General features: G+C 53.8%; 2 protein-coding genes across 10 annotated transcripts; one reads left to right on the forward strand and one right to left on the reverse strand.

The window, feature by feature from the left end:
• The first annotated feature begins 1,571 nt into the window (after positions 1-1,571).
• Ankrd52 (ankyrin repeat domain 52) lies at positions 1,572-20,981 on the forward strand. Of its 2 annotated transcripts, none has more exons than XM_063263699.1 (28): positions 1,572-2,301; positions 2,621-2,704; positions 3,142-3,220; positions 3,389-3,477; positions 4,389-4,589; positions 5,378-5,465; positions 5,733-5,875; positions 6,160-6,372; positions 6,757-6,835; positions 7,074-7,188; positions 7,487-7,569; positions 7,645-7,762; positions 7,898-7,966; positions 8,110-8,250; positions 8,329-8,409; positions 10,917-11,028; positions 11,221-11,292; positions 11,718-11,919; positions 12,266-12,353; positions 12,475-12,592; positions 13,606-13,825; positions 13,954-14,041; positions 14,144-14,227; positions 14,307-14,452; positions 14,545-14,627; positions 14,834-14,916; positions 15,097-15,188; positions 15,520-20,981. In XM_063263699.1, the coding sequence occupies exons 1-28, from the start codon at positions 2,275-2,277 to the stop codon at positions 15,768-15,770; spliced, it is 3,249 nt and encodes a 1,082-aa protein (XP_063119769.1). In that variant the 5' UTR covers positions 1,572-2,274; the 3' UTR covers positions 15,771-20,981. The 2 variants fall into 2 exon arrangements, with proteins under 2 accessions (XP_063119769.1, NP_001178804.1); NM_001191875.1 differs by having other exon boundaries at positions 2,214-2,301; positions 3,407-3,477; positions 15,520-15,865.
• Positions 20,202-26,249, reverse strand: Slc39a5 (solute carrier family 39 member 5). 8 transcript variants are annotated; one of them, XM_039079368.2, is made up of 12 exons: positions 26,122-26,249; positions 25,539-25,634; positions 24,882-25,235; positions 24,360-24,540; positions 23,463-23,625; positions 23,137-23,306; positions 22,775-22,915; positions 22,331-22,424; positions 22,091-22,243; positions 21,860-21,940; positions 21,539-21,729; positions 20,939-21,198 (listed from the first exon to the last, which is right to left on the reverse strand). In XM_039079368.2, the coding sequence occupies exons 3-12, from the start codon at positions 25,163-25,165 to the stop codon at positions 21,055-21,057; spliced, it is 1,602 nt and encodes a 533-aa protein (XP_038935296.1). In that variant the 5' UTR covers positions 25,166-25,235; positions 25,539-25,634; positions 26,122-26,249; the 3' UTR covers positions 20,939-21,054. The 8 variants fall into 8 exon arrangements, 6 of the variants coding, with proteins under 6 accessions (NP_001102198.1, XP_038935296.1, XP_063119770.1 ...); XM_063263700.1 differs by having other exon boundaries at positions 25,324-25,634; NM_001108728.1 differs by lacking the exon at positions 26,122-26,249 and having other exon boundaries at positions 20,202-21,198; positions 25,324-25,626.
• Between the last annotated feature and the right edge of the window lie 39 nt (positions 26,250-26,288).

Here is a 26,288-nt window from a genome sequence, read left to right on the forward strand (position 1 = left end):
AGGAAGCACAAGGCCCTGGGTTCGGTCCCCAGCTCCGAAACAAAGAACCAAAAAAAATTTTTTTAAAAATACTTTTTATTTCATCTGTATGAATGTTTCTGTACACGCATGTAAGACACCAAGTGTGTATAGTGCCTGGAGAGGTCAAAAGGTGTTAGATCTCCAAAAAGCCGGAGTTACAGACAGTTGTCAGCACCTACATTGGTTCTCTGTATAAATAGCAAGCACTTTTAACTGCTGAGTTATTTCTCCAGCCTCCCTCTCAAATTTATTATTATTATCATTAATTATTATTGGAGAGTATTTGCTCATTTTGTCTTTCTTTCTTTCTTTCTTTCTTTCTTTCTTTCTTTCTTCTTACTTATAGACAGTGCTGTTTAGTTTTTACTGTTAACTTGACACAACCCTAAGAAATCTGTAAAGGGGGAGCCTCAACTGAAGAATTGTCTAAAGTTGCCTACCCTAGGGTGGCAGAGGCAGGAGCATCTTTGGGGTTTACAGGCCAGCCTGGTTTGTTTTTTGTTTGTTTGTTTGTTTGTTTTAATATATCTTTTTAAGAGTACAGTGAAGCTATCTACAGACACACCAGAAGAGGGCACCGAATCCCATTACAGATGGCTGTGAGCCACCCTGTGGTTGCTGGGATTGGAACTCAGGACCTCTGGAAGAGCAGTCAGTGCTCTTAACCACTGAACCATCGCTCCAGTCTGGACCAGCCTGGTTTTATGGTGAATTCCAGGACAGCAAGCTACATAGTGAGAACCTGTCTCAAAATAAATAAACAAATAAATAAATAAATGACAAATAAATAAAAATTTAAAAAATTGCCTTCACCTGTGAAAACTACCTTTATTATCTTACACGTATGGATGTTTTAGCCACCAAAATCTGTGGAATTGGGAGTTACAACCCGCTCTCAGTTGTTAAGTGGATGCTGGGGATTACACTTGGGCCCTTTGGAAGGGTGGTCAGTGCTCTTCAACTCCTGAACCACCTACCCAGCTCCAACACTTTCTGGTAGGCTAATTGAGGTAGGAGGGCCCAGCTCACTGTGGGTGGTACCATCCCTAGGTAGGTGGTCCGGATTTAGATTAAGAAATCTGGTTAAACGTGAGCAGGCAAAGCTGCACTCCTCCCTAGGCTCTGCTTCCACGTCTGAGTTTCTGCCCATCTTTTCTCAAGGATGGACTGTGCCCTGGAAATGTAAGAAGAACTAAACCCTTTCCTTCTCTTCGTTTTTGGTCATCGTTATCATAGCAACGCAAAGGAAGATAGGATAGACTCGGGCTCACTACGTAGCCAGGACAGTTCTTGAACACACAATCCTCCTGCCTCAGCTTCCAGAGCGCGGGAATCTTATACATGATTCATGCCTGGCTCTACAGCATCTTTTAAAATTATACCCATTATCAATCTTCACTTTTCTTTTCTCCTCTGCCAATTGTCCCTGATTGGCTGCCTCTTTTGACCTCTCCAATGGATGAGGGGGAGGTCCTTTCTACCGCCTTTTTACGGGGGGGGGGGGGGGAAGCAGTTATTACCCTAACCTGGCAGGAGTAATTATGGAGTTGGGCTTACAGGCCTTCTCCAGCTGCCAAGTGTCCTGCTCTTCGCTGAGGTTTCCTGAAGCAGGGGTCTTTCTTGGGATTTCTCTGCAGCGTAGCAATCGTGCTATTTTCTTTCTACCCAGTGGAGACTGGTTCTGGGGCCGTGTGTAAACCTTGGGTCGCCACACTCCGAGTTACTACTCTCTCTGGGGGACTTCGGGGAGTGAGGGCGGCCGCAAGGCGTCCGCTCTGCCGGTGCATTGTGGCCTGGGTGAGCTCTTAGCCGACCGACTGTTTTGGTCCTGAGCTCCGGAGTCACTGGGGGAGCGAGACACGACTTCGAGCCATGGGCCTGCGGAGGATCCCTCCGGCCGCCCGGCTGCAGCGGAGGGCACAGCGTAGTTCGCTGGCAGAGCCGAGGAGCCCGCGCGCGGAGCAGGGCGAACCCCGGCCGCCCTAGCAGTCCTGGCGCGGGGCGAGGGCGCCGAGGCCTGGGCAGCCAGTGAGGACAGCGAGCACCCCGAGGCCCGGCCAAGGCTCGCCGCCAGGGAGCGCTGCGGGCTCCCGCTCGCCCGCCCCCCGGTAGGCGGGGCCGCCCTCTCCCCGCAGCCGCCGCCGCAGCCGCCGCCTGGGCCGCCCCGTGTCCCCGGTGGAGCCGCCGCCGCCGCTGCCGCTGCCGCCGCCGCCGCCGCCGCGAGCTCGATGCGGACGGAGCCTGGGCCGGGCCATGGGGATCCTCAGCATCACGGACCAGGTCAGCCCTCCCGCCTTTCCCCACTTCCTCTTTCCAGGCCCCGGCGCCGCCGCCACGCGAGCCCGGGGATGTGCGGCCTAGGCTGGGCCCGAGCCCGGGGTTCCCGCGGCTCCCGCCGCGCCCCATGCCGTGCTCCCCTCCTCGGAGCGGGTGTCCTTGGGGGCCTGGCGACCGGTGGGGGCATGGCCAGAATCCGCTGCAGCCAGGACCCCTGAAGCGGAGCCCCTCCAGCGACGCCCCCCTCCAACCTGTGTGCTCCCCCACCTCCCGGTTCCTCTGTGGCTCGGGCCCGCTCCCTGAAAGCTGGTTCTCCCTGCAGCCGCCCCTGGTCCAGGCCATCTTTAGCCGAGATGTGGAGGAAGTGCGTTCCCTCCTCTCGCAGAAGGAGAACATCAATGTACTGGTGAGTTGGGAGCAGAGAGGATGGCGAGCCGGAATCCGGGCTCCCGTGTTCGGGACCCCTCCCCACAAGTGGGGCGGCTCCGTTTCTCCTCTGATGAAACTGCAGCTCTTTCTATCCAGAAATGGGAGCCTGCTCCACATTTAACGTTGGTCAGGCATGGAGCACCGATCATGGGGTTCTGGGGATGCCCAGAAAACCGGTGTTCTCTTCTTAACCATCGGGGTCTGCAGCGCCCCCCACCCCTCCTGGAAGAAGGAGTAGGTTTCTCGGTCTGTAGCCCTGACTCCACCCTCTCAGGATGCTGGCTTTTGAAGCCTGGTATTGGGATTTAAGACCCTGCAGAACCTAGAGGAAGGGAAGGACTTAGAGTTCTTATACTTGAACTGGCGTTCAGGATAATTTCTCTCTACGGCTGCTTCTCCTTTCTGCCTTTCCAGGACCAAGAGAGGCGAACCCCATTGCATGCTGCTGCCTACGTAGGCGATGTCCCCATCCTCCAGTTGCTACTGATGTCAGGTGAAAGTGGGGAGCTGGGAGGTGCGGCACCTAGGGAGGGGAGAAGTCTCTTTAGATCCGAGGATTGATTGCTGGTGCTTGGTCCAAGAATGGCTTTCTGTCCGTTCATGTTCCCCATTCTGATGATTGGTTTCCTTCCCTCCCCCTCCTCAAATCCCAACAAAATAGGAAATTGTGTCCACACAGGTGCTAATGTCAACGCTAAGGACACACTGTGGCTGACCCCTCTTCATCGTGCCGCTGCCTCCCGAAACGAGGTACAGACCCTACCTCATTTCACCCTTTCAAAAGGATGGGCTGAAGGGCTAGAGAAACTCAGACTCTTCTGCCCCACACAGGGAGGAGACCAGAGTTTGGCCTCTCCTTCCTGCCCCTAGAACGGCTGATGAGGGGGGGCTGAGTGCTGCCAGCTGATGTGACGTCAGGGAGAGCTTAACACTGGGCTGGCAGACTGCGGGGGCCCTGCTGCCAGGCCTGAATGACTCATCCCTCCCTGGGGGCCACCTTAAGTCTGATCCCCCTCTGGGCACTGAGATTTCTCTCCTTGTGATGGGTGGGGAGTGGCGATTCTTGTGTCCTAGCCCCTGGAGCCACATTTAAGTTGACTGCCTAAGGGGCCAAACTCACATGGAATCCTGTTCTGTTGTGCCTCAACCCCCAAGACAAGGCCTGTTTGACCCTCCATCACTTCCTTGACTCCAGCCCCCAGGGTAGAAAGCCTAGGGGGTGCAGGGGGGGATGGTGTGGGACATGTTTAACAGGCACATTGGATTTTGGAGAGGATCCAGTATGTTTGTTAATAGATATGATTTTGGTAGCTTTGGAAGGGCTAAGGGAAGGGTGGTTTTTGCCATTAACACGGTGGGAGCATTTGTTTTTCCTGGAAGTAAGCTTGGGACTTGTGAATTTGCCTAGGGGTGGATGCAAGTGTGAGTGGAGATTTTGGGTGCTGGGTTGGAGGGCTGAGTGGCTGGGGAGAGATCCCTGTTTGCCTCAGCGAGGTTAAGATCTACTGACTGCAGGCTTGCAGAGACTAGGTGTGTAAAGAAAATGAAGAGAGACTATGCTAGGAAGATGGACTGCGTGTGACTCTGCCAGCCCTCCCTTCTGCCCTCCCATTTCACTTCCTGCTCCCCTTTGTCTCCTCTTGTCCCCTGCTCCTCCACAGAAGGTGCTGGGGCTGCTGCTGGCACACTCCGCGGATGTGAATGCCCGGGACAAGCTGTGGCAGACACCACTGCATGTGGCTGCTGCCAACCGGGCCACCAAGTGTGCCGAGGCTCTGGCACCTCTGTTGAGCAGCCTCAATGTGGCTGACAGGAGCGGCCGTAGCGCTCTGCACCACGCAGTACACAGTGGGCATCTTGAGGTGAGGAGCATTACCGTCTAAGCACAGCCTCTTCTCCCTTTCTACTCACTTACGTGCTTCCAGACCCGCCGGACAGGAGTAGCTCAGATAGTTATTAGGCTCCAGCACCAGAGGAATTGCGTTAGATGGAGGATTTTGTGGGGACTTTGTTTGCTTGTTTTTGAGATAGGGTCCTACTATGCATGCTTGGTTGGCCTGGAACTTGCCCTGTAGAGTAGGTCAGCCTTGAGCTTGAACCCACTGAGATCCACCTGCCTCTGCCTTCTGAGTGCTCAGGTTAAAGCTGCACCCCCAGCCTATATTGAGTTTTTATTGACCCAGTGTGTTACCGGTGTTTGGTAAAGGCTGTGTCACTTAGCTATACTTTGGACCCATACGTTGAAGTTCTCCTGCTTTCTGGGGTTGACGATGGTAGGCAAGTGATATAGACTGTTCACCTGTATCTCCGTCCCCCCTTGTACATTTCACTCTGACACACTCTTGAACTTCCTCTGCGGCCCAGTTAATCCTGACAGCACCAGTATTATAGACTTTAAAGATTTCAAGAGTCAGCAAGCACCTGAAGAAACCCTTGGATTTCTTTTATCCAGTGGCATCTTGTTGGTGCCTGACCTACAGTTCTGGTCCTCCAGATTGTTCTGCTCAAGAACGTAGGCATTAATTGTCAGCTGTCGCCCCCAGCACTGCACACACAGAGGGAGAAGATTCCGAGTGCATCCCCTTTTCAGGAGGTTAGAGGCCTCTGCACTTCGGTAGATTGAGCCCCTGTCTTCTATCTCCTCACATAGACCGTGAACCTGCTCCTCAATAAGGGAGCCAGCCTGAATGTCTGCGATAAAAAGGAGCGGCAACCACTGCACTGGGCTGCTTTTCTAGGTGAGAGACACTGGAGGAAAAGGAGAAATTTGACTGTTAGGGTCCCCAGGACAAGGATGGGGGAGGAGCCTGGGGCTTGGGGGAGGAGCCTGGGGCTTGGGGGAGGAGCCTGGGGCTTTTGGGGGAGGAGACTGGGGCCTTTGGGGTTCGCCCTCAATTAACTTCCTTCCTTCCTTCCTTCCTTCCTCCCTTCCCTCCTTCCCTCCTTCCCTCCTTCCCTCCTTCCTTCCCTCCTTCCTTCCCTCCCTCTCTATCTTTCCCTCATAGGGCATTTAGAGGTCCTGAAACTGCTGGTAGCACGTGGAGCAGACCTCAGCTGTAAAGATCGGAAGGGCTACGGGCTGCTCCACACAGCTGCAGCCAGCGGCCAGATCGAAGTGGTGAAGTACTTGCTTCGGATGGGGGCTGAGGTCAGAGCAGTATTACTGGGTCTAGGGGCTCAGGACAGGGAGCTGGAGGTCAAACTCTGTTATAGGGGTTGGGAATGCTGGGGTATTTGGTTTGCTTTCAGGAGGTTAGAAGGGCATGGGGAAAGGGTCTGAATAAGGCTTACATTATCTAACAATGCCATCCTTGTTTTGGATGAGAAGCCTGAAGGGGCTGAGGCAGTCGGATTTCTAGGACTCTTAGGCTAGCTGGCTGTTTCCAACTTTGCTTAAACTGATAATCCATACCCTCACTTGCGGAAATCCAGATTGATGAGCCCAACGCTTTCGGAAACACAGCTTTGCACATCGCTTGCTACCTGGGCCAAGATGCTGTGGCTATCGAACTAGTGAATGCAGGAGCCAATGTCAACCAGCCAAATGACAAGGGTTTCACACCACTGCACGTGGCAGCTGTCTCGACCAATGGCGCACTCTGTTTGGAGCTGTTAGTCAATAATGGGGCTGACGTCAACTACCAGGTATCTGAGGGGATGAGATATATGTGTATATATGTGTGTATACATATATACACATATATATATATATATATATACACATATATATATATGTATGTATACACACACACACTCTCTCTCTCTCACTCTGACATGTCCAGATGGCCTTCCTAGAGGAGTTACCTATTGATCTTGTGGGTAATTAGGTCTTATCAGGGACTTGAGAATGGGGCCAGGGTGTGTATATAGCATTCCATCCTCGTTGATGTGTTCCTAAACAGCACTGCATGCATGTATGTATGTAAAGCAAGGGTGTACATGTACATACATACATACATACATACATACATACATGTATGTAAAGACAGAACTACTTTACATTTAATAACCACCTCCATGTTCCCATAGAGTAAAGAAGGGAAAAGTCCCCTGCACATGGCTGCCATCCATGGGCGGTTCACGCGTTCCCAGATCCTCATCCAGAATGGTAAGGACTCAGAGACGCTGTGCTCTCTTCCTCCAAGGCTTTCCTCCTTCCTCCCTACCCCATCCTCCACCCAGAACAGGCACTGGGTGCTCTGCCTTTCCCAGTCTCAGGCTTCCAAATAATGCATCCTGAATGCTTACATCAGCTCAACACACAACAGCACTTGAGTGATCACTAACTGGTGTGAATGGATTTAAGCCTGAGATGTGCCTGGGTTATGTGTGTATCCTTGTCTCAGGTAGCGAGATTGATTGTGCTGACAAATTCGGGAACACGCCCCTACATGTGGCTGCTCGATACGGACACGAGCTTCTCATCAGCACTCTCATGACCAATGGCGCAGATACTGCCCGGTGAGTCAGGACCCTTGACCCCACTTCTGGGGCACATCGGGTCTGTTCACACGATTCACACGTCAAACCCAGAGGTCCAGAGATGCTTGTTTTTTTTTTTTTTTTTCTATTTTTCGGAGCGGGGGACCGAACCCAGGGCCTTGCGGTTGCTAGGCAAGCGCTCTACCACTGAGCTAAATCCCCAACCCACCAGAGATGCTTGTTAAAGGCACATCTGGATCCCCTCTGAGCCTGACTCCCAGGGTGGTGGTGGCCACAGAAACAAGGCCTGTAACTCTGTCCGTCCACCTCTTCCCAGGCGCGGTATCCACGACATGTTCCCCCTGCACTTAGCCGTTCTCTTTGGATTCTCTGACTGTTGCCGGAAGCTTCTTTCCTCAGGTACTTGCTGACCGGCTGGGTGGTGGGGCGGTGGCACAGGCTCCTGGATGCAGTGTGGTTGGTGTACCCCTCCAGGTCAGCTGTACAGCATCGTGTCTTCACTCAGTAATGAGCATGTGCTTTCTGCTGGGTTTGACATCAACACACCTGACAGCCTTGGCCGCACCTGTCTTCATGCTGCTGCTTCTGGAGGGTGCGTTTTCTTCCTCGGACTTGTGAGCTGAGCAAGGCTGTGGGTCCCCACTGTCTGCCTGGCGCCCTCTCAGCCTTCCCCGGATTGGTGGCCATGCTTCAAGGCTCTCACGCTAACTCCTTGTCTGTCTTTCAGGAATGTTGAGTGTCTTAATTTGCTGCTGAGCAGTGGAGCTGACCTGAGGAGGAGAGACAAATTTGGAAGGTGAGTGAGTGTGCAGGGGTGCGCACAGCTAGTGCCTGGTCGGAGGGGCACAAGTGAGGCAGAGTTATGTGTACATTTTACTGCACATCTGGTGTTCATATCTGTTCCTGACTCTTTGACTTGTCCCTCAACATGCTCTCCAGGACCCCACTGCACTATGCAGCTGCCAATGGCAGCTACCAGTGTGCGGTGACACTGGTGACAGCCGGGGCAGGCGTCAATGAAGCCGACTGTAAGGGCTGCTCTCCCCTACACTATGCTGCTGCCTCTGACACCTACCGGAGGTGAGGCTCCTACCTTGGTTCTGCTCAGTCCCTCGCACCCCCCTGAGCTGTCCTAACCTCTTTCCTTTGTTCTGCCAGAGCGGAACCCCACACTGCTTCCAGCCATGATGCAGAAGAGGATGAGCTACTGAAGGAATCCCGTAGGAAGGAGGCCTTCTTGTGAGTATTAAAGAGATGTGCCTTTCCCCCAGAGCCAGAGCCGCCTGAATCTCCACTGGGGCAGCCACCTCTGCCACCTCTGCCTGCAGTGTGGGGGATGTGTAGGGAAGGACAAATGTGAGACGCAGCTCCTCTCCTCAAGGAGCAGGGAACTGGGAAAGCTGCACGCGGGCTGCTTTGCCTGAGCACTTTTCCAGGCGTTCTAGGGGCTAAGGTGCTGGGGACTGCTCCTGGGATGATGTCTGTTCATTCCAGACAGGCAGGATGCCACTGAACCACGTCTTAGCTGGTACTAAGGATAAGGATGAATTAAGCCAGGTGTGGTGGTGCACACTTTTATTGTAGCACTCAGGAGGAAGAGCAGTTTGAGGCCAGTCTGGTCTACACAGTGAGTTACAGGTCGGCCAGAGTTATATGGTCAGATCCTTTCTCTCAAAACAAAACACAACAGAGCATGTTCTAGGACAGCCAGGGCTACACAGAGAAATTCTGTCTTAAAATAAATAAATAAACAAACAGTAAAAAACAGACAAACAAAAACCCCTCGGTGCTTTTAATTAAATGCTTTTTTTTAAGGTTTACTTATTTATTTTATGTGACTGTCACTATCTTCAAATACATTAGAAGAGGGCATCGGATCCCATTACAGATGATTGTTGTTGCTGGGAATTGAACTCAGGATCTCTAGAAAGAGCAGTCAGGGCTCTTAACCATTGAGCTGTCTCTCCAGCCCTGTGAGACTCCTTTTTAAAAAAAGGAACCTAGTTTTGTTGATTTTTTGCCTGTGGCCTCTAGCACTTGGGAATCTGAAGCATGGGGATTGACTTGATTTCCAGTGCATCTCATGCTATGTGGTAGGTTTCTGTCACAAACAGGAAAAAGGTCACCTAAAAATAAAGTAAGAAAGGGCCCCCCCCATCAACAGCATTTAAGGGACTGGGACAGGAAGCTCTAGACCTGGATTACATAGCAAGAACATATCTCAGATACCTCAGGTGAATTACACTTAATTATCTTAAAACAACCTTCAGGCCTTGAAAGCTCAGTGCGGATGCTTGCTCCTGAGTTCCATGAACTGAGCTCCATTCCCGGGACCCAGGTGATGGAAGGAGAGGACTGACTGCTGAGAGCTGACATGCGTGTGCTTGGACACACGCATGCACCCATGCGCACATGCACCCATGCGCGCATGCACACACACACACACACACACACACACACACACACACACACACACACGCACACACGCACGTACGCACACACACCCTGTATGGGTGAGCCTTCATACTGACTACATGAGAGGTTGGGAAAGGAGAGACTGAGCGTGCAACATAACTAAAACTCGATCTTCACGATCTTTCTGTGAATCTTATACTTCGGAAGTTTATTTTCAAAAGAGCTGGTCATCATGGCACACGCTTTTGATCCTAGTATTTGGGAGGTAGAGGCAGATGGCCTTTGTTCAAGGCCAGCCTGGTCTATATAGATAGTTCTGTGACAGCCACAGCTGTATAATGAGAGCCTGTGTTTAAAAAGCGTTAGGCCTGGTGGTGTCACCTTTAATTCTCAGGAGACAGAGGCAGGGATTGGAACTCATTCTTTGTGAGTTTACAGCCAGCCTGTGCTACAGGGGACTGTGTTAAAAAAGCAAACAAGAAAGCCAGGAATAGTGGTGTCCCCTTAATACTAGCACCAGGAATGCAGAGGCATAGATAGTGAGTGCCAGGGCTACACAGAGACCTCAAAACACAACAAAACACAACAAATAAATCGTGAGTGCCAGGGCTACACAGAGACCTCAAAACACAACAAAACACAACAAATAAATCGCGAGTGCCAGGGCTACACAGAGACCTCAAAACACAACAAAACACAACAAAAAACCCACCACTTTGAAAAGGCTCGGCTCTGAGACTTTGGAAAGGTTTTTAATCCCCTGTGTGTCAATTTTCTCAATGCTAGTAGGGACCAAACTACATCTGTCTCTGAGAAGAATTAGAGTTAAATGGATGCATACGAGATGCTTAGCACCCAGCAGTCAGTAATGTGAATGCTGGATGTCATGGGCTTCTGTACCATGACAAGGGATACCAAGGACACCAAGGCATTATTGAGAAGAGAACCTTCAGGACGAGGGTGCAGGAGCCGGGAGAGGAAAGCAGCACGCACTGAGTTTGCAATGAGTTGGATGGACTTATTCAGCAATGTGGGGAGAAGCCAGGCCTGCTGGCAAGGTTTACTGTGCTGGGGGCCGGAGTGAGCATGTTCACCAAGGCTGGGAGCCAAGCATAGCCCACACTCTCCAGAAGAGGTCCCCAGGATAGAGAATGGTGTTGGAGATGGTGGCCTGGTGTGGCCAGAACTAGGGTTGAATAGAATTAAGAGAACCACCGAACAGAGGGTGGCTTGCCAGGCTCCCTTGCCCCCCCCTCTGCCCCCACCCTCCCAGAGCTGCACCTTCCCTACTGGACCTATCTCAGCCTCACAGTCTGTCCCTGCCTCCCCAGCTGTCTGGAGTTCTTATTGGATAATGGTGCAGACCCCTCCCTGCGGGACAGGCAGGGCTACACAGCTGTGCACTATGCAGCCGCCTACGGCAACAGACAGAACCTCGAACTGGTACGGATGGGGACTTGGTCTTGGGGAAAGGGAGCAAGGATAGGGCTTGGAGGTAGGATCACAACCTTCAGGTTTGTGATCACAAAGTCGGGTACAGTTGAATTGGGAGATTAAGGGATTACTGTGAGTGTGGCAGGGGCCCACATCTTAGAAGTCTGAGAACCTCAACATGTCCTTTCCTGTCGGTTGCAGCTCTTAGAAATGTCCTTTAACTGCCTGGAGGATGTGGAGAGTACAGTTCCCGTCAGCCCTTTGCACTTAGCTGTGAGTTCAGCATCTTTCCTGTTTCTTCCTGTTGTGACTTGATGCTCCATGGGCATGCTGGCTATGACCCTTGTACTTGTATCTTTAAAAAGAATAGTTTGTTGCTGTTGTTGAAGTATGATTGTGTGTTATATTGATGTGTGTATGGACAAGTGAGTACCATGCTTGCATGTGAAGATCTGAGGGCAACATCACGGAGCTGAGTCCCTTCTGCCTTTATGTGGGTTCCAGCTGGAGCTCTCAGGTCATCTGACTTGCAGAGCCATCTTGCCAGCCATTTCTACATTCTCCTTGGAATGTTATAGGCAGGTTGTCTGGAATGAGCCCAAGGGACTTGTGGCACACGGCAGAGCAGGAAGAGGACTGTCCTTAGCTGCGTGTGCCTGTTGGTTTCAAGTTGGAAACGGTTTCTTGCTTGCTCGTAGGCCTACAACGGTCACTGTGAAGCCCTGAAGACACTGGCTGAAACGCTGGTGAACCTGGATGTAAGGGACCACAAGGGCCGGACTGCACTCTTCCTGGCCACTGAGCGAGGCTCCACTGAGTGTGTGGAGGTACTGACGGCCCATGGTGCCTCTGCCCTCATCAAGGAGCGTAAACGCAAGTGGACACCCTTACATGCTGCTGGTTAGTGGTTACCCTTTTTTTTTTTTTTTTTTTTTTTGGTTCTTTTTTTTTCCGGAGCTGGGGACCGAACCCAGGGCCTTGCGCTTCCTAGGCTAGCGCTCTACCACTGAGCTAAATCCCCAGCCCCTAGTGGTCCCCTTTAAACCACTGCCAAATCCCCTGGAGCAGATGAGCTGGGAGTGGGCGTGGTCCAGGAAGATGGAAACTTGAAGCCTTGAATAATAGCTTCCTGCCTGCAGCTCTTTCTATGCCCTGGGCCTTCACAGAACTCCAATCCTTGAACCCAGATTCAACCTACCTCCTACCCTCCTGGCACTGTCCTGACAAAGGTGCCCTTTTCTTTCAGCTGCCTCTGGCCACACCGATTCCCTGCACTTGCTGATTGACAGTGGGGAGCGCGCTGATATCACAGATGTCATGGATGCCTATGGACAGTGAGTGTGGGCCAGCAATGGATACGTTTTCCCCTCTTCAGACCCTCATCCTTCTCTACTTGGTCCTTGCCAAACAGCTGAGAAGTGACGAACCTCACTTTCTGTCCTGCCCGCTCTGTAGAACCCCGCTGATGCTGGCCATTATGAATGGTCATGTGGACTGTGTACATCTGCTGCTAGAGAAAGGATCCACGGCTGATGCTGCTGACCTCCGGGGCCGCACTGCCCTCCACCGTGGGGTGAGTAGGCTTCTGGGAGTGAGGTTGTTCACTGGCAGGTCTTGGAGTGGACAGTAGAACCCACCAGTGGCAGATCATCAAGAGTGTCTAGTGAGTACAGTACGATTTTTGTCTCTGGATCTTACTGGGCCTGCACTTTGATGAATGCCTCCCATCCCTTAATGGTAACACTCAGCTCTTCCTTAGAGACTACGTTCTAGCTACAAGATCTGTTGCTGCTGTCCTGAAAGAGCTGCTCTCTTACCCTTCCTTCCTTCCTTCCTTCCTTCCTTCCTTCCTTCCTCCCTTCCTCCCCCCACTCTGTCTGTCTGTCTCTCTCTTTAAAAATTTATTTATGTTACACACTTTTTTTTTAAGGTTTATTTTATGTGTAGCTGTTTTCAGACAGATCAGAAGAGGGCATCAGATCCCATTACAGATGGCTGTGAGCCACCATGTGGTTGCTGGGGATTGAACTCAGGACCTCTGGAAGAGCAGTCAGTGCTCTTAACCACTGAGCCATCTCTCCAGCCCTCCCTAGCCCCCTTTATAGCCAGGATCTCACTATGGAGTCCTGGCAGGCTCTAAACTAACTCTAGGTCAAGCTGGCTTTGAGCTCACATAGTTTCCAAGTGCTGGGATTAAAGATATGCTGTACCACTATGCCCAGCAGATCTTTTTATTTTAGAGCTCTCATTATTTCACTCAGGTTGGTCCTTCACTTGGGCTCAAGTAATCCTCCAGCCTCAACCTCCTGAATAGCCAAGCCTACTGGTGTGCCTGGCCTTCAAAGCCACAGAACCCATTGATGTCTTGTTTCTTGCTCTCTGGTTGGTCTTTTGTTCCAAGAACCTCAGGGTTGACTGTGGCTATTCAGACTGTCAGGAATGCAGCTGCTGGTCCCTAACACTGGAATTATTGTAGAGATAAGCAAGGATTCCTGGAAGTAGTTCTTGCTCCTGGGCTAGCCCCCAGCAACTAGCCAGTGTCAAAAGAGTGACCTCTTACCCCTGTCACCTTTGTGTGCCCTGCAGGCAGTGACTGGCTGTGAGGACTGCCTGGCTGCACTGCTGGATCACGATGCATTTGTACTGTGCCGAGACTTTAAGGGCCGCACACCCATTCACCTGGCCTCAGCCTGCGGCCATACTGCAGTGCTGCGGACTCTGCTGCAGGCTGCCCTTTCCACAGACCCCCTGGATGCCGGTGTCGACTACAGCGGATACTCGCCCATGCATTGGGCCTCCTACACTGGTACTGGGGCCTTTGACAGGCACAGGGGTGTGTGCCAGAGTGGGGGTCTGGAAGTAGATGGGGGCGCTAAAGATTCCACAGAGTAGATGGAGACACTTGGTATTTCTCACCTTCTTCCTCGTGCCCAGGACATGAAGATTGTCTGGAGTTGTTACTTGAACACAGCCCGTTCTCATACTTGGAGGGAAACCCCTTCACTCCTTTGCACTGTGCAGTGTAAGCATCGTGTGGATCAGTTCACTCTCGGGCGCTGGCCTGGGCCGAGGGTGGGGAGGCCTTGGGTGTCCTGATTCTGATGATGTCTTCTCCCCACTCTAGAATTAATAACCAAGACAGCACCACAGAGATGCTGCTGGGGGCTCTGGGTGCCAAGGTTGTGAACAGCCGGGACGCCAAAGGACGGTGAGTGGCAAACCCCGCTGGTGTTGGCTTCTGCCCACGCAGAAGAGCATCCCTGTTTCATTCTACTCTGGGCCTCCAGGACCCCCCTTCATGCCGCTGCCTTTGCGGACAATGTCTCTGGACTCCGGATGCTGTTGCAGCATCAAGCTGAAGTGAATGCCACTGACCACACTGGCCGCACTGCGCTCATGACGGCCGCTGAGAACGGACAGACTGCTGCTGTGGGTGCGTAGGGATCTGCTGTGGCAGGAAGGTGGTGAGTGGGGTGACTACCCCTCTGGAGGAGGACTTCAGCCTCTGCGTGGTCTCCTTTGTAGAATTTCTGCTGTACCGAGGGAAGGCAGACCTGACTGTGCTGGATGAGAACAAGAACACTGCCCTTCACTTGGCTTGCAGCAAGGTACTGCGCAGATGAGCAGGGAGTGCGAGTGGAGGCTAGAACTCAGAACAGTGGTGCGGGACTGTGCTGCAGGGTGAACTGTAACAGAAACCAGGGCTCCTAGGCTACCTGACTGGTGAAGCATGTCTCTGCTCACCTCCCTCCCTTTTTCTACCCTGTTGCCTGGCTCCTGTTCCAAGTGTCTACTTTTCGTTCCTCTTCCTCAGGGCCATGAGAAATGTGCCCTCATGATCCTGGCGGAAACCCAAGACCTTGGCCTTATCAATGCTACCAACAGTGCGCTGCAGATGTGAGTGCCCGGGGAAGGGGGCTCCTGGCTGGGGGAGGCAGGTGGGTGAAGAAAGTAACTTGCCCTCCAGGGGCTCTCTAGAGCTCACAGTATTTATTCGGTGTCCTTGTCACCCACCTTGGGGTGGCAGGACAGCCTGGCACCCTACTCAGTGTGCCTTCTTTGTTTTTCTCTTCTAAGGCCGCTCCACATTGCTGCCCGGAATGGTCTGGCTTCTGTGGTGCAGGCCCTGCTGAGTCGTGGGGCCACAGTGCTGGCTGTGGATGAAGAAGGTAGGTGGGTCAGGACATTCTTCAGGAGGTCGACCTTGTTATACATGAGATTTTCTTCCCAGGGGACCTTGTGAGAGCAGGGACACAGCAGCAGTATTCTGAGCCCCACAGGGGTCTGATGGAACTGGGTGGATGTGGTAGGATCAGGAAGACTCACCACCCATCCCGGTCTGCTGCCCTTTGCCCTGCACTCAGAGTTTGCCCCGGGCCTCCCTGGGCTCTGGCCACCTGGATTTCCAGCTACAGTGGGTGCTAGAGAGCTCAACCAGAAGGGTAGGTGGGGCTGCAATGCAGGACCCTGAGCCTCAGCTCTCCCTGCTTCGTCCCACAGGTCACACTCCAGCACTGGCCTGCGCTCCCAACAAAGATGTGGCAGACTGCCTGGCCTTGATCCTCTCCACCATGAAGCCTTTCCCACCCAAGGACGCCGTCAGTCCTTTCAGCTTCAGCCTGCTCAAGAACTGCGGCATCGCAGCCGCCAAGACGGTGGGTGGCTGTGGCGCCCTGCCTCACGGGGCCTCCTGTCCCTACAGCCAGGAGCGGCATGGTGCCATTGGGTTAGATGGCTGCTACTCAGAGTAGCCCCCTTCAGTGTCCCTCTCCCTGCCGGTGGCTTGATACCTTATTCTATTTATTTAGAAAAAAGTCTAAACATTTAGGGCACTTTAAAGGAGAACACGACTGGGTGGCGGGGCAGGGGAAGGACGCACTGGGGAGCAGCTGCTTACCCCTTTGCCATCCCATCCTGGCCTGGCAGAGGTCTGGGACCTACAGGGAGCACCCTAGGCTCTCTGTACCCCCAGGACACCCCCTTCTGCCAAGTGTCCCAAAATGATTGCTAAATGCCTGGCTCCCCTTTGACTCCATCTCTGTTTCCCCTGTTTGCTGCCAGCTCCCCTAGCTCTTCCTCCCCCTTTCCTCTGTGCTCACTCCCCTTACTCTGCTGCCAGGCAGACACTCCTCTCCTTCCATACCCATCACTGCCTCCCTGCTTGGCCCTCCATCCCTGCAGCAGTGAGAAGCCTTAATTTCTGGTACTGTGTGAGCACTCTGGGGGTGTCCCCCTCTCCCTTCAGGGGCAGCTAGAGGATGGGGGGAGGGTATTTAGCACTGGGGCCTAGAGCTTCCCCCCATATCCTATCACCCCTAAAATTCAAATGCAAACACTTGAAGCAGCAACTACTGAAGCTGGCCCAGACCCTGCGCTGTCCCCTGGCTCCTCATGTGCAAACCAAGGGCTGCCTCTGCCCCACAGCCTGCTCCTGTCCCCTGGCCTGGCCCAGCCACGCACTTTAACCTTGCTTCTTTCTTTTGACTTCCTTTGGGGGAGGGGAGCCTGTGGCCATTCCCTCCTGGCTCTCTTCTTCTTGGACTTTTGAGGCTTGTCATGAATTTTTAAGTAAGCATTTTATTCTTTTAGGGTAAGAAACAAACGAATATCCTGCCCATTTCAAAACTACAGCCCTAATGTACGTCCTCTGTGTCTCAGGCATGTGTTTGCATGCGATGGAGGGAGGGACCATGTTCTCCCTCCTGTGTCCCCCAATCCCAGAGTTCCTCCATGCCCTGTGTCTTGTCTACCTTCTGTCATGTCCGAGAGTACCTACTGCCCCAGTCACTCCTGATATGAAGCCAAAGATGGTGGGAAGGGCGGGAGCAGTGTGGGGACCTCTTATTAGGGAAGCAGGCCTTCCTCCGTGGGAGGGGGAGCACTGGTCAAGGGGAGCAACAGATGGACACTGGCTCAGTTCAGGCCTCTGCCCTCCCAGCATGGGAAAGATGGGCCTAGTAGACGCTGCACTGATAAGGTTCTAGAATGTACCCGAGAAGCCAAACTGGGCTGGAATGAGGAGGGCAGTGTTCTCTTCAAATGTAGCATTGCATCTGGCCCTGGTCCCTTCAGATGCCCTGTCCATCTCCTTGGTGAGCCTCTGCACAGTTGGACCCAATCCCATAACCCAGTGTCCCTTCCTCACACGCAATACCTCAGCCAGGGGCCAAGACACAGAACTTGAATAGAGGTCCTGCCCCTCCACCCCACAGTGCATCCTTGCCCAGTTTGGCCACCATCAGTATTGCCCCTGAGAACTGAGAACTGGATGGGCTTCGTTTACACAGCACAGGGGGTCCCTCCTGGGGATCCCTCCACCTCCTTCCCACCCACGCTTGCGTCACCTACATTCTTAGCCATTTTTAGTTGTGTCCCTTGAATGTCTTGCCACCCTTGCCAGGGGTGAGCTGAGGGGAGAGGGGCCATCCCAGGGAGCCCTTCCTCCCGACAGATCCCCTGCATCATACCTCATGCTGGTCCCAGAAGCCTGGGGTGTTTGTCTCAACCTTTCTCTTTCACAGTCTCTGTTTATCTTTGTGTTGCCGCCCCCAACCCTCAGATCCTAAACCATTTCAAGGCTTCCAAATGACCATTATTGGTGAGAAGGACTGTGCAGCTTTTAGTTTTTATTTTTATTTTCAAAGCCAAAGGGCCTTGCAATGCCCCTCTTGCCCACACCCCTCCATGTCCTCTCCTTCCCTATACGACAATCAATGTGACCTCTCTTAAGGGCTGCCGCCCCCACCCCCACCCTGCTGGTTCTGCAAAGCTTGTCCCCTAACTTCAATTCTCTCTCCAAAAATCTTCCCATTTCACCCCCCCCCTCTCATCTTGGTGCTGGGAATGAGGTGGTGGGGGGATGGGGAGCAGGAAAACGGTTTCCTGAGGTGACTGGGGTACCCGTCGTGTTCTCCTTTATCAATGCTTGGTGACAGAAGACAGGAGAGTCTGTGGATTTGTCAGGAGCCCCGTTTTGTTTTGCTAGATGAGATTTCTGGTGGCTGTCTGCTCCCTGCTGTCCCGTGCATACTGTCAGCAATGCTGGGAAGAAGGCAGGGGTCCTCTGTCCCTCCTCATGTGGCTGTGAGGAGGCCTGGAGGACAAGCAGCCTCCTCTCCTTATGCCAAAGGAAATCCCGCACCCCACCCGGGGTTCCCAGCCCCTGTGTTTTTTGAAGCATTTTGACCATTCTCATGGCCACTGCATATTTATTTTAATGTTAAGATTTTTTTTAAAAAAAAAAAAAAAACCTTTTTGACTTAAACGGGTGTGGAGAAGTAAAACAGGCAGAATGCCCCCCAATCTTAAGGGGGTGGTGTGGGGAGGGAACACCTCCTTCCCTCTCCTTCTCTACCCTCCCCTCTCCCCACCGCAGCTCTAAAGCACTTGCTTCAAGTAATAAGCACTTTTGTGAAAAGGCCTATTTACATGAGGACCGGCCGGGGACAGCCCTAGGTCCCAGCAAAGGAGATAGAGTAGGGCTACATAGGAGACAGGGAAACAGACATGGGAATCAGAGGGTGACACGAAAAGAGCCAGTTTTTAGTTTCTGATTTTGGGGGAATGTTTCTGATTGGGCGGTGGCTTTGGTAGGTTTGTGTACTTCAGAAAAACAAATGGCACAAACTGTGGGTCCCAGAATGGACCAAAGACCCGGGTCACTGCCACTGTCCAGCTGAGACTCTGAGACTAACGGGCTACCTCCCCCACCCGTGGCCCCCTGAGCCATAGGACTGCTGAAAACCACTGAATGTACAGCCCAGGTTGGGGTGGGGAGTTGCCCCTGGGGGAGGGGGCTTCTCCTTTTGTTTGGTGCTGTGGGGGGTGGGAGACTTGAGACTGAGGGACTGCCACCCCAGGTAGACACGTGTTCCTTGGGGTGGAGGGGCTGAGGAGGGCCGCCTCCCTCTCTAACCCCAGCCATGGCCCCTCCTCCCTCCTCACCCCTATCCGTTCTGACTGTAAGTCCAGCTCACCTTTGCCTTCAATATGTAACCAAAGGAAAACTCAACACTGTCTCCACCGCTGTCTGCCCACCCAAGCACCTTCTTCCTCCCCGGATCAGAAGGGGAGAAGAGGCTGGGGGTGGGGATGGTGGGGCCTGAGTGAATGGTTCTACAACTGTACCCCCAAAACCCTCTCTGTGGTCTTGGAAGGGGTCCTGAGAGGCGGGGTGAGGCCAGGCTGCCGGGCTGGGAGTATGCACACTGTGTCTGTTATGCACATGAGTGTTTCTCTGTCGAAGACTCTAGTAACTGCTCCAGCAGGGAGGCCCCTCCTCCTTCCCTCTCAGCCGTTTCTCACCCTCTCCCCACACCCAGTGTTCATTCCCTGCCTCCCCTTCCCACCGCAAAGGAAAATAGCCTTACAGACCCTAGCCCAGAAACCCTACTCCGGGGCAAGCCAGTATGGCCCCATCCTACCCGCCAAGTTTGAACCCTACCTTTTGAGGAAGGGTAGGGAGCAGAGCAGCCTCTTCCCTTCTGTGGTGACTCCGGCCCTCTGGTCCTTAACCTAGCTTGGGCAAGGACAGAGGTGAGGAATCTTTGAGGACCAAGCCCTGTGGTCTGGGAAGAGGGAGGTAGAGAAAGAAGGGTTTGACTTGGGAACTCCCTCCTCCCAACCCAACCCCTATGGAGAAGCGACCAAATTCCCAGAGATAGGAGGGAGTTGGGGTGGGGAGGGTCTGCTCCTTGAATTACTTGAAGGTACTGACTCTGAGGCTGCTGTTGCCCACATAGGTGTGAGGGGGACACTGTCACTGCATTCGGGAGGGCCGAGGACATGGGTGACGAGAGGATCTACCCTTGGCCCTCGCTCACTCCTGCTAGGCCCTTTCCCTGGGCCCTCCTGTCCCCACCCTCACTCTGGGCGCCCCTCCAGTTGCACTAAAGTAGCTGTTGTGCCAGTCTTACCCACACCAGGTGCCAGGGTGGGGTCTCTGCTTCCAGTCCTTCCTCCCGCCTCTGCTCCCATCCTGGACAATCTTGTTCACTTGTGTTCCTGGATAGCTCAGCTTTGTGTGTGTGTGTTTCGGGTTGGGGGTGGGTTTGGCTGGAGTGGGTCTGGCAGGGGTTTGGGAAGGGCTAGGGGAAAGATGGAGGATGGTGTCTCCTACGCCCTTCCCCAACTCCAAGCCACAGAAGCCTGGGAGGGAGGGTGCCTACTCTCGCTGCCGCGTGTCTTGCAGATGTGCCAAAATAGGGGTGGGTGGGAGGGGAGGGTGCCTGGCAGAGCAGCCCCAGGGTGGCTCTCTCAAAGCAATACAGTTCTCCTGCTGGGGAACAGCAAGACAGGGGAGAGGTTTGGGTGGGGACCTGGGGTTCCCCATGTACAGCTGTGTATATTCAGGGGTGTTCTGTCTGGTCCCCACTGTGGGCATCTATGTGTGTGTGAACCCCTTCCCCATGCCCTGCATGACCTGTGATGCTGCAGACACCACCATCCTGTGTGCAGGCGTGTTGGGGGGCACGGAGGGGCATGTTCCTGTCCCGTTGCACCCTCCACCCTGTGACCCATGTACTCGGTTGTAGGAAGTAAAGAGAACTGAGCACAATTCACTGGATTCTAGTTGAATCTTTCTCTAAGCAATTTCCTCACTCCTGCCCTTCTCCCTATCCTGGATCCCCCTGTGGTGCTAGTGTTGGGGTCAGGGGTGTTTAATGCTGGTGGGCAGCAATAGGCCCAGATACCTGCATCTCCAGGGTGCTGAGGGCAGCAGAAAAAAATGGGGACCTTGGTGCATTTGCCCTGCCCCCCCACCTGGGCTAAAGCACAATGCTATCCCTGAAGACTGATGCACCCCACAACCTCCAGGCCCTCCCCCATGCTTGTCCTCCCCAAACCTGCTTTGAGCCCTCCCACTACACCCCGGTTTTCTATGCTGTTTTGGTGCAAGTACAACTGTCGTAGTCATGGCTTTGGGATGGGTTCTGTTTATTAAAATCCTATTGCTCCTACTGGCCCTGTGTCCCGCCTCCGTTCCTGTGGTGGGGGGAAGGAAGGGCAGCCTGCATCCTTTGCCACTGGCCCACATCAGCCATCAGGAACCACGGGCAGTAGCTGTTCCTCCAACAGGGCTATAGTAAACATGAGGCTGCCCCCCAGCAGCAGCCCCAGCCCCTGCAGAAGCACATGGGGCAGGGGCCGGGGCTCAGGAGGACGGAGCAGGGCTGGCAGCTGCAAGGAAGAAAGACTGTTACGATTCTGCTCTGACCTATGAGGCAAGACCTCACCATCTAGCCCTACTAGCCTGCAACACTTTATAGACCAGGCTGACCTCAAACTCACTGCCCAGGATGATGGGACTGAGAGTGCACACCACCAGGCCTGCCCCACGCAATGTCCTCTTGATGAGAGAGAAAGGGTGTCCGTCATACAGGGTCAGCAGCCCCCACCTTTGAGTATTTTTTTTTCTGATGGGGCCATGGGCCAAGAAGTGGAGATGGCCAGTCTGATTGTCCCTCTCCACACCACCTGCCCACTGTCCTTAAGTTGTCTGTTCTACCCCACATCTCACCATATCCACAAGGGCCACATAGAGGAAGACCCCAGCCGTGATCCCAAACACCCAGGGAGTGAGGGGGACAGGGCCCAAGCTGAGCCCCACCCCCAGGGCTGCACCCCCCAGCCCCAGGACTCCAGAGACGAGGCTCAGCAGCAGCAGCTTCCGAAAGGACAGCCCTTCCTGAAGCAGCATTGCAAAGTCACCTGTTGTGGGAGAGCACAGGACAGGAGGGGTGAGTCAGAGCTGCCCCTCTATTTTGTCACCTGCCAACCTCCGAGTTCTCATAGACCCTCCCTCTCTGGAGCCCACCTACCCCACTGGTGCCATTCCTACCCAGTTCATGGGGCAGCTCATGGCAGAAGACTGCTAGGGTAGTGCTGAGGCCACTGGAGAAGCCGTCGGAAAAGGCAGCACCTAGCACCAGCAGAGAGCCAAAGGGTGTTCTTGAAGAAAGGAGTTGCTGTCTGAGCTCCCTCTGGTTCTCAGCTCTCCCACATTCCTCAGAGCTCTCCTACCCCTGCTAGCTCAGAGCCCTGCCTCCCATCACTGTGTCTGGCCTCAAACCTAGTGCGAGCCCATCGGTGAGGTTGTGCAGGCAATCTCCCAGGAGGACCATCCATGCGATACTACCGCCCCGGTGCTCATGACTGTGGCCTTGGTATCCGGGAGGGGCTGGAGATGGTAGGGACTGGCTGTTTTCCCTCTGGCCCTGAACCTCTGCAGCAAGAAGGACCAGGTCAAGTGTTTCGAACTGTTAAGCGGGAGCTACAGGCTGACAATGAGCTCATTTTCTCTGCTAGTCACCTGAAGCTGCCTGTAGGGGCCGAAGGACCATCCCAGTGCCGTCCTCTGGGTCAGGGTTTGGTTCTTCGACATCCCTTTTGTTCCTGCCACACCTCTGAAATGGGAGGGTATCCCTCCTGGTGGAGGAGGTAGCAGGGCCAGGGGCTAAGGGGAGGCCAGCCCAGCTGGGAAGATGAACACCTGGTTCCACTGCTAGCACCTGGCCTCCGTTTTCTGACCTACACCCTTTTCCCAGGTTGGTGTCTCTCTCTCTGTTTAATGTTGATATGAACTGCAGACAACAAGCCACTTGGCCAGAAGTCCCAGGTCTACGCCAAGGGGCCCTTCCCCACTCGGAGGTGGACAGGTCCAGTGCAATTGGCCAAGGACCAGAAGCACATGCTGTCCCTCCCTCCTGGCTTCTAGGACTGTTTGGCAGGAGGAGAAGAAAAGGGTGTCACTCACTGGCCTGAGCCCTCTGTGCCGCACAAGTCCTAGTGCATTCTCTAACACGAAGAGCAGGAAGAGGCCACCAAGCACTGACAGCCCTGGACCCAGATCCTCCTCTGCTTGCTCACTAGGTCCTGTGTGCCGTCCTCCTTGTGCCTGTCAGGAAGTAGAACAGGGCAGGCCCTGGAAACCCCTACAGCCCAATAGCATCCCCTTCTCCCAGCAAGCTTTTACTCAAGCATCCCAGTAGAAGACAGCTGTGGCTGAAACCGGGGGTGAGGGGTCAGGATGTGGGAGCTGACGGAAAGGAACAAGGGTCCTACGGCTCTATGATCAGTTATCACTGGGTCAGGTGGTGAAGATGGAGTTTCACATACATGTGGCAGCAGGTGGAGCAGGGCATCCCCACAAAGAGTGCCCACAGCCAGGGCCCCCAGGAAGCCCAGCACAGGCCGCAACAGACGAGGTCCTAAGAGCCGCAGCAGCAGCAGGGAGAAGGGAGCAGGGAGGCTGAGGAACAGGACTGCCAGGCCACTATGAAGCAGGGCTGGGAAGAATTAATCGGGCCTAATGTTAGGAAAAGGCTGGTACAGAGGCACAACATGGACAGACACACTCAAGGGAAGTTGGACCCCAAAAAGACCCCTCTTAGCAAAGGACCCACGCCCTACCAGGATGTTGCCCACCCCACTCATCCACTGACCAGACAGTGCATCCCCTGGAGGTGCTGGAGCAGGGGTTTTGATGCAAACACGGCTGTCAATCTGATAAAGCAGGGCTGGGCACAACAGAGCAAACTGACGAGGGGTCAGAGGAGCAACAGGACTCAGCCCAAAATTGACCAGCAGCTGGGAACCATTCAGACACTGGAGATCGAAGGGAGGGCCATGTATTAGGGAGTCAGAGGGACTGCACCCAAGTCCTGACATCTGCTTTTCCACAGAGTCCCAGCTCTCTCAGGGTCCCCTGGGCTCACACTGGCACACGCATCAGAGAGAGGGACGAGGGAACTGAAGGACTAAGTCACTGGTGAGCATTCAGTCCGATGTAGTAGTCGACACTAATGTCTTAGTTTGCTCGAGAACACTGCTGTTTTCCATCTCCCTCTCGTGCCCTAGGAATGCCCTTGTGTTCGTGAGGAACTACTTTGGCAACTAGTCAAGAAACCCGACATGCCCAAACGTCTTTAGTCAATTCCCCACTATGTGTTGATCCAGCCTAGGCTGGAGTGCTTCTTTTGATGGGGCATGCCAGCCGACCTCGGGGTCCAGCAGAGCTGTCCAGCAGCTGCCTTGTGTATGTAGGACAAGGGACGAATGGACTGTCTTAGAGGGACATCATCTTGAGGACACTTCTCCACATAACTATTCCCACAGCCTACTCTGAGACACTTCCCTGGATTGTGTGTTTGCTAAGTGACGCCCCTGAATTTGGCCAGCCTGTACTAAGGTCAAAGGGAACAGCTCATACCATTAGAATAACATAGCCAAATAATGAGTTATTCATTTACTCTTTACATACTTCAAGCCCCCTGAGGGCTGAATACCTCAGGCCACCTGCTTCCATGGCTCTTTCTCCCTGTCTAGAGACTCGGACTTACATCCTCGTTCAGATGGTCAGCCAACGAATGGTCCAGCAGCAGAAGCCTGTGGAAGAGGTCTAGGCCCGAGGGCCCTGACCCATGCAGGTCATGTGCCTTTGAGTCCTCCTGGTCACCCCAACCTGAAGGGCTCAGAGGCATTCCTGCCCAGACATCCACACTCAGCTCCAGTTCCTGAAGCCTGTATTAGATTGATTAGCAAGTCAGACTCACTCGAGTTCCCTGACACCTGCCCTGAGCCGTCGTCTCCTGGGAGGTTTTGGGAGCGGGAGACAACCAGTCAGGCCTGGGAAGATCTGAGAGGTGTCACTTATAGGAGAGCCTGTCAGGGAAAGCCAGAAGACTGGAGACAAACAGCACCAAGAGCAAGGACTTTACTCCTCTGGAGAATTAAAGCAATAGAGGTGAGCAGTTGGTGCTAGAGGACTCATCCCCCAAAACCAGCACTGGGCAACTGGAGCAAAGCAGACACTGAGTAGAACCAGGAGATGTCACATTTGTGTTTGGGAGAGAGGTCAATACCTGTGTGTGAAATTGTCGCCACTCATGGGTGCAGCCCGCCCAGTTGGAGGCTCTTGGTGTCCCAGGCGGAGCCCCTGAACTCGGCCCAGTCCTAGGCTGTGGAGAAGCCGGGCCAGGCCCCCAGCAGTCAATGTCCCATTCTCTCCATATAGACCGAACAGCTGGGCCAGGTAGTGGTTCTGTTCCTGTTCGGCTGGGCCCAGGTTGGGGACTGAGCCTTCTACCCAGCCCAAGGCCACCCCCACACACAGGCCAGCCAACAGATGATGTACGGGGGGCCCCATCACTAGGGCTATGGGTTAGAGGCTCTGGTTCTGACTTCTATTTCCTTTGGGACATCCTGAGGATTGTACCCTAGAACAAGCAGGAGGGGTTGGGTCAGGGCTTTTGCTCCTGGGCTCGGAGCTGGGGAGATGCTCATGTTACACTTTCTGCCACTTACTGAGTCTATCTGCAGCCTCTGCAGCCTCTGCAGCCTCAGGCTTACTCTGCCCCTTCCTTCTGCCTTCTGGAGCAGCCTCCTGACCCCAGAGCTCTCCTTAGGTCTGGTCTAGAAACCAGACTAGTATCTCAGATCCCCAAGACCCACCTCTTAACCTGTTCCACCGCCCTACTCCCCTCACCCCCACATATGCAGGGCCTCACTCCTAATGGCACCTCAGGTCCCTGGAGGGCCTCACTGTGGACCTTAAGAGATTTCTGAGTCAGGGAGTTCAGTCTTCAGATGCAGTGGAAGCCACGTCACATAGAGGGCTGAAATGGATAGGTTTCCCCTTAGCCCACCTGCTTTGGGGCGGAGTCAGAGGTGGGGCAAGTGTGGGAAGGTTCATATAGGAGTTAATGGTTGACTGGTCTCTGGGATGGGGGGGTCAAAAGTCAGTCTCGGCTGGGCCCTGACTGGGGAGGGGCCACCCTCTGCCCTGAGGAAGCCACATGGTTAAGAACCTGTACTTGGTTTTTTTCTTAAATATTTTATAACCCATAACTTGTTCAGTGCCCCCCCCCCAGCCTTCTCCTGAGCGCACCCCTCCCGGGGTGCCTTACATCTGCTACTGAGCTGCATCTTTTCCCACCCCATCCCCACATTCCCTGAAGAGGTGAGCCAAAGTGTCCCTAAACCAGGAGTTAAGAGGGAGAGGCAGGTCAGTGGTGACCCCAAATGCATTCAGGAAGAAGACTTCTTAGCAGTGCCCACCCTGGGAAACAAGAGCTGGCGGTTCCCCACTCCAGCAAGCATTACCTGACAGCAGGACAGGAGACACAAAAGAGGAAGGGGGACCCAGCCTTCTTGTGGCAGGCAGGCTGGACAAGGGTCACCTGCAGGGAGGGGGTAGGGGAGGGACACTACCTTAAAGGGGCAGGCTTGCTTTGCCCAAGGCCTCCTTGCTTGGGCACTACCATTCTCTT

Source organism: Rattus norvegicus, chromosome 7, assembly GCF_036323735.1.
Source record: "Rattus norvegicus strain BN/NHsdMcwi chromosome 7, GRCr8, whole genome shotgun sequence".
In the NCBI taxonomy this organism is placed as follows: Eukaryota; Metazoa; Chordata; class Mammalia; order Rodentia; family Muridae; genus Rattus; species Rattus norvegicus.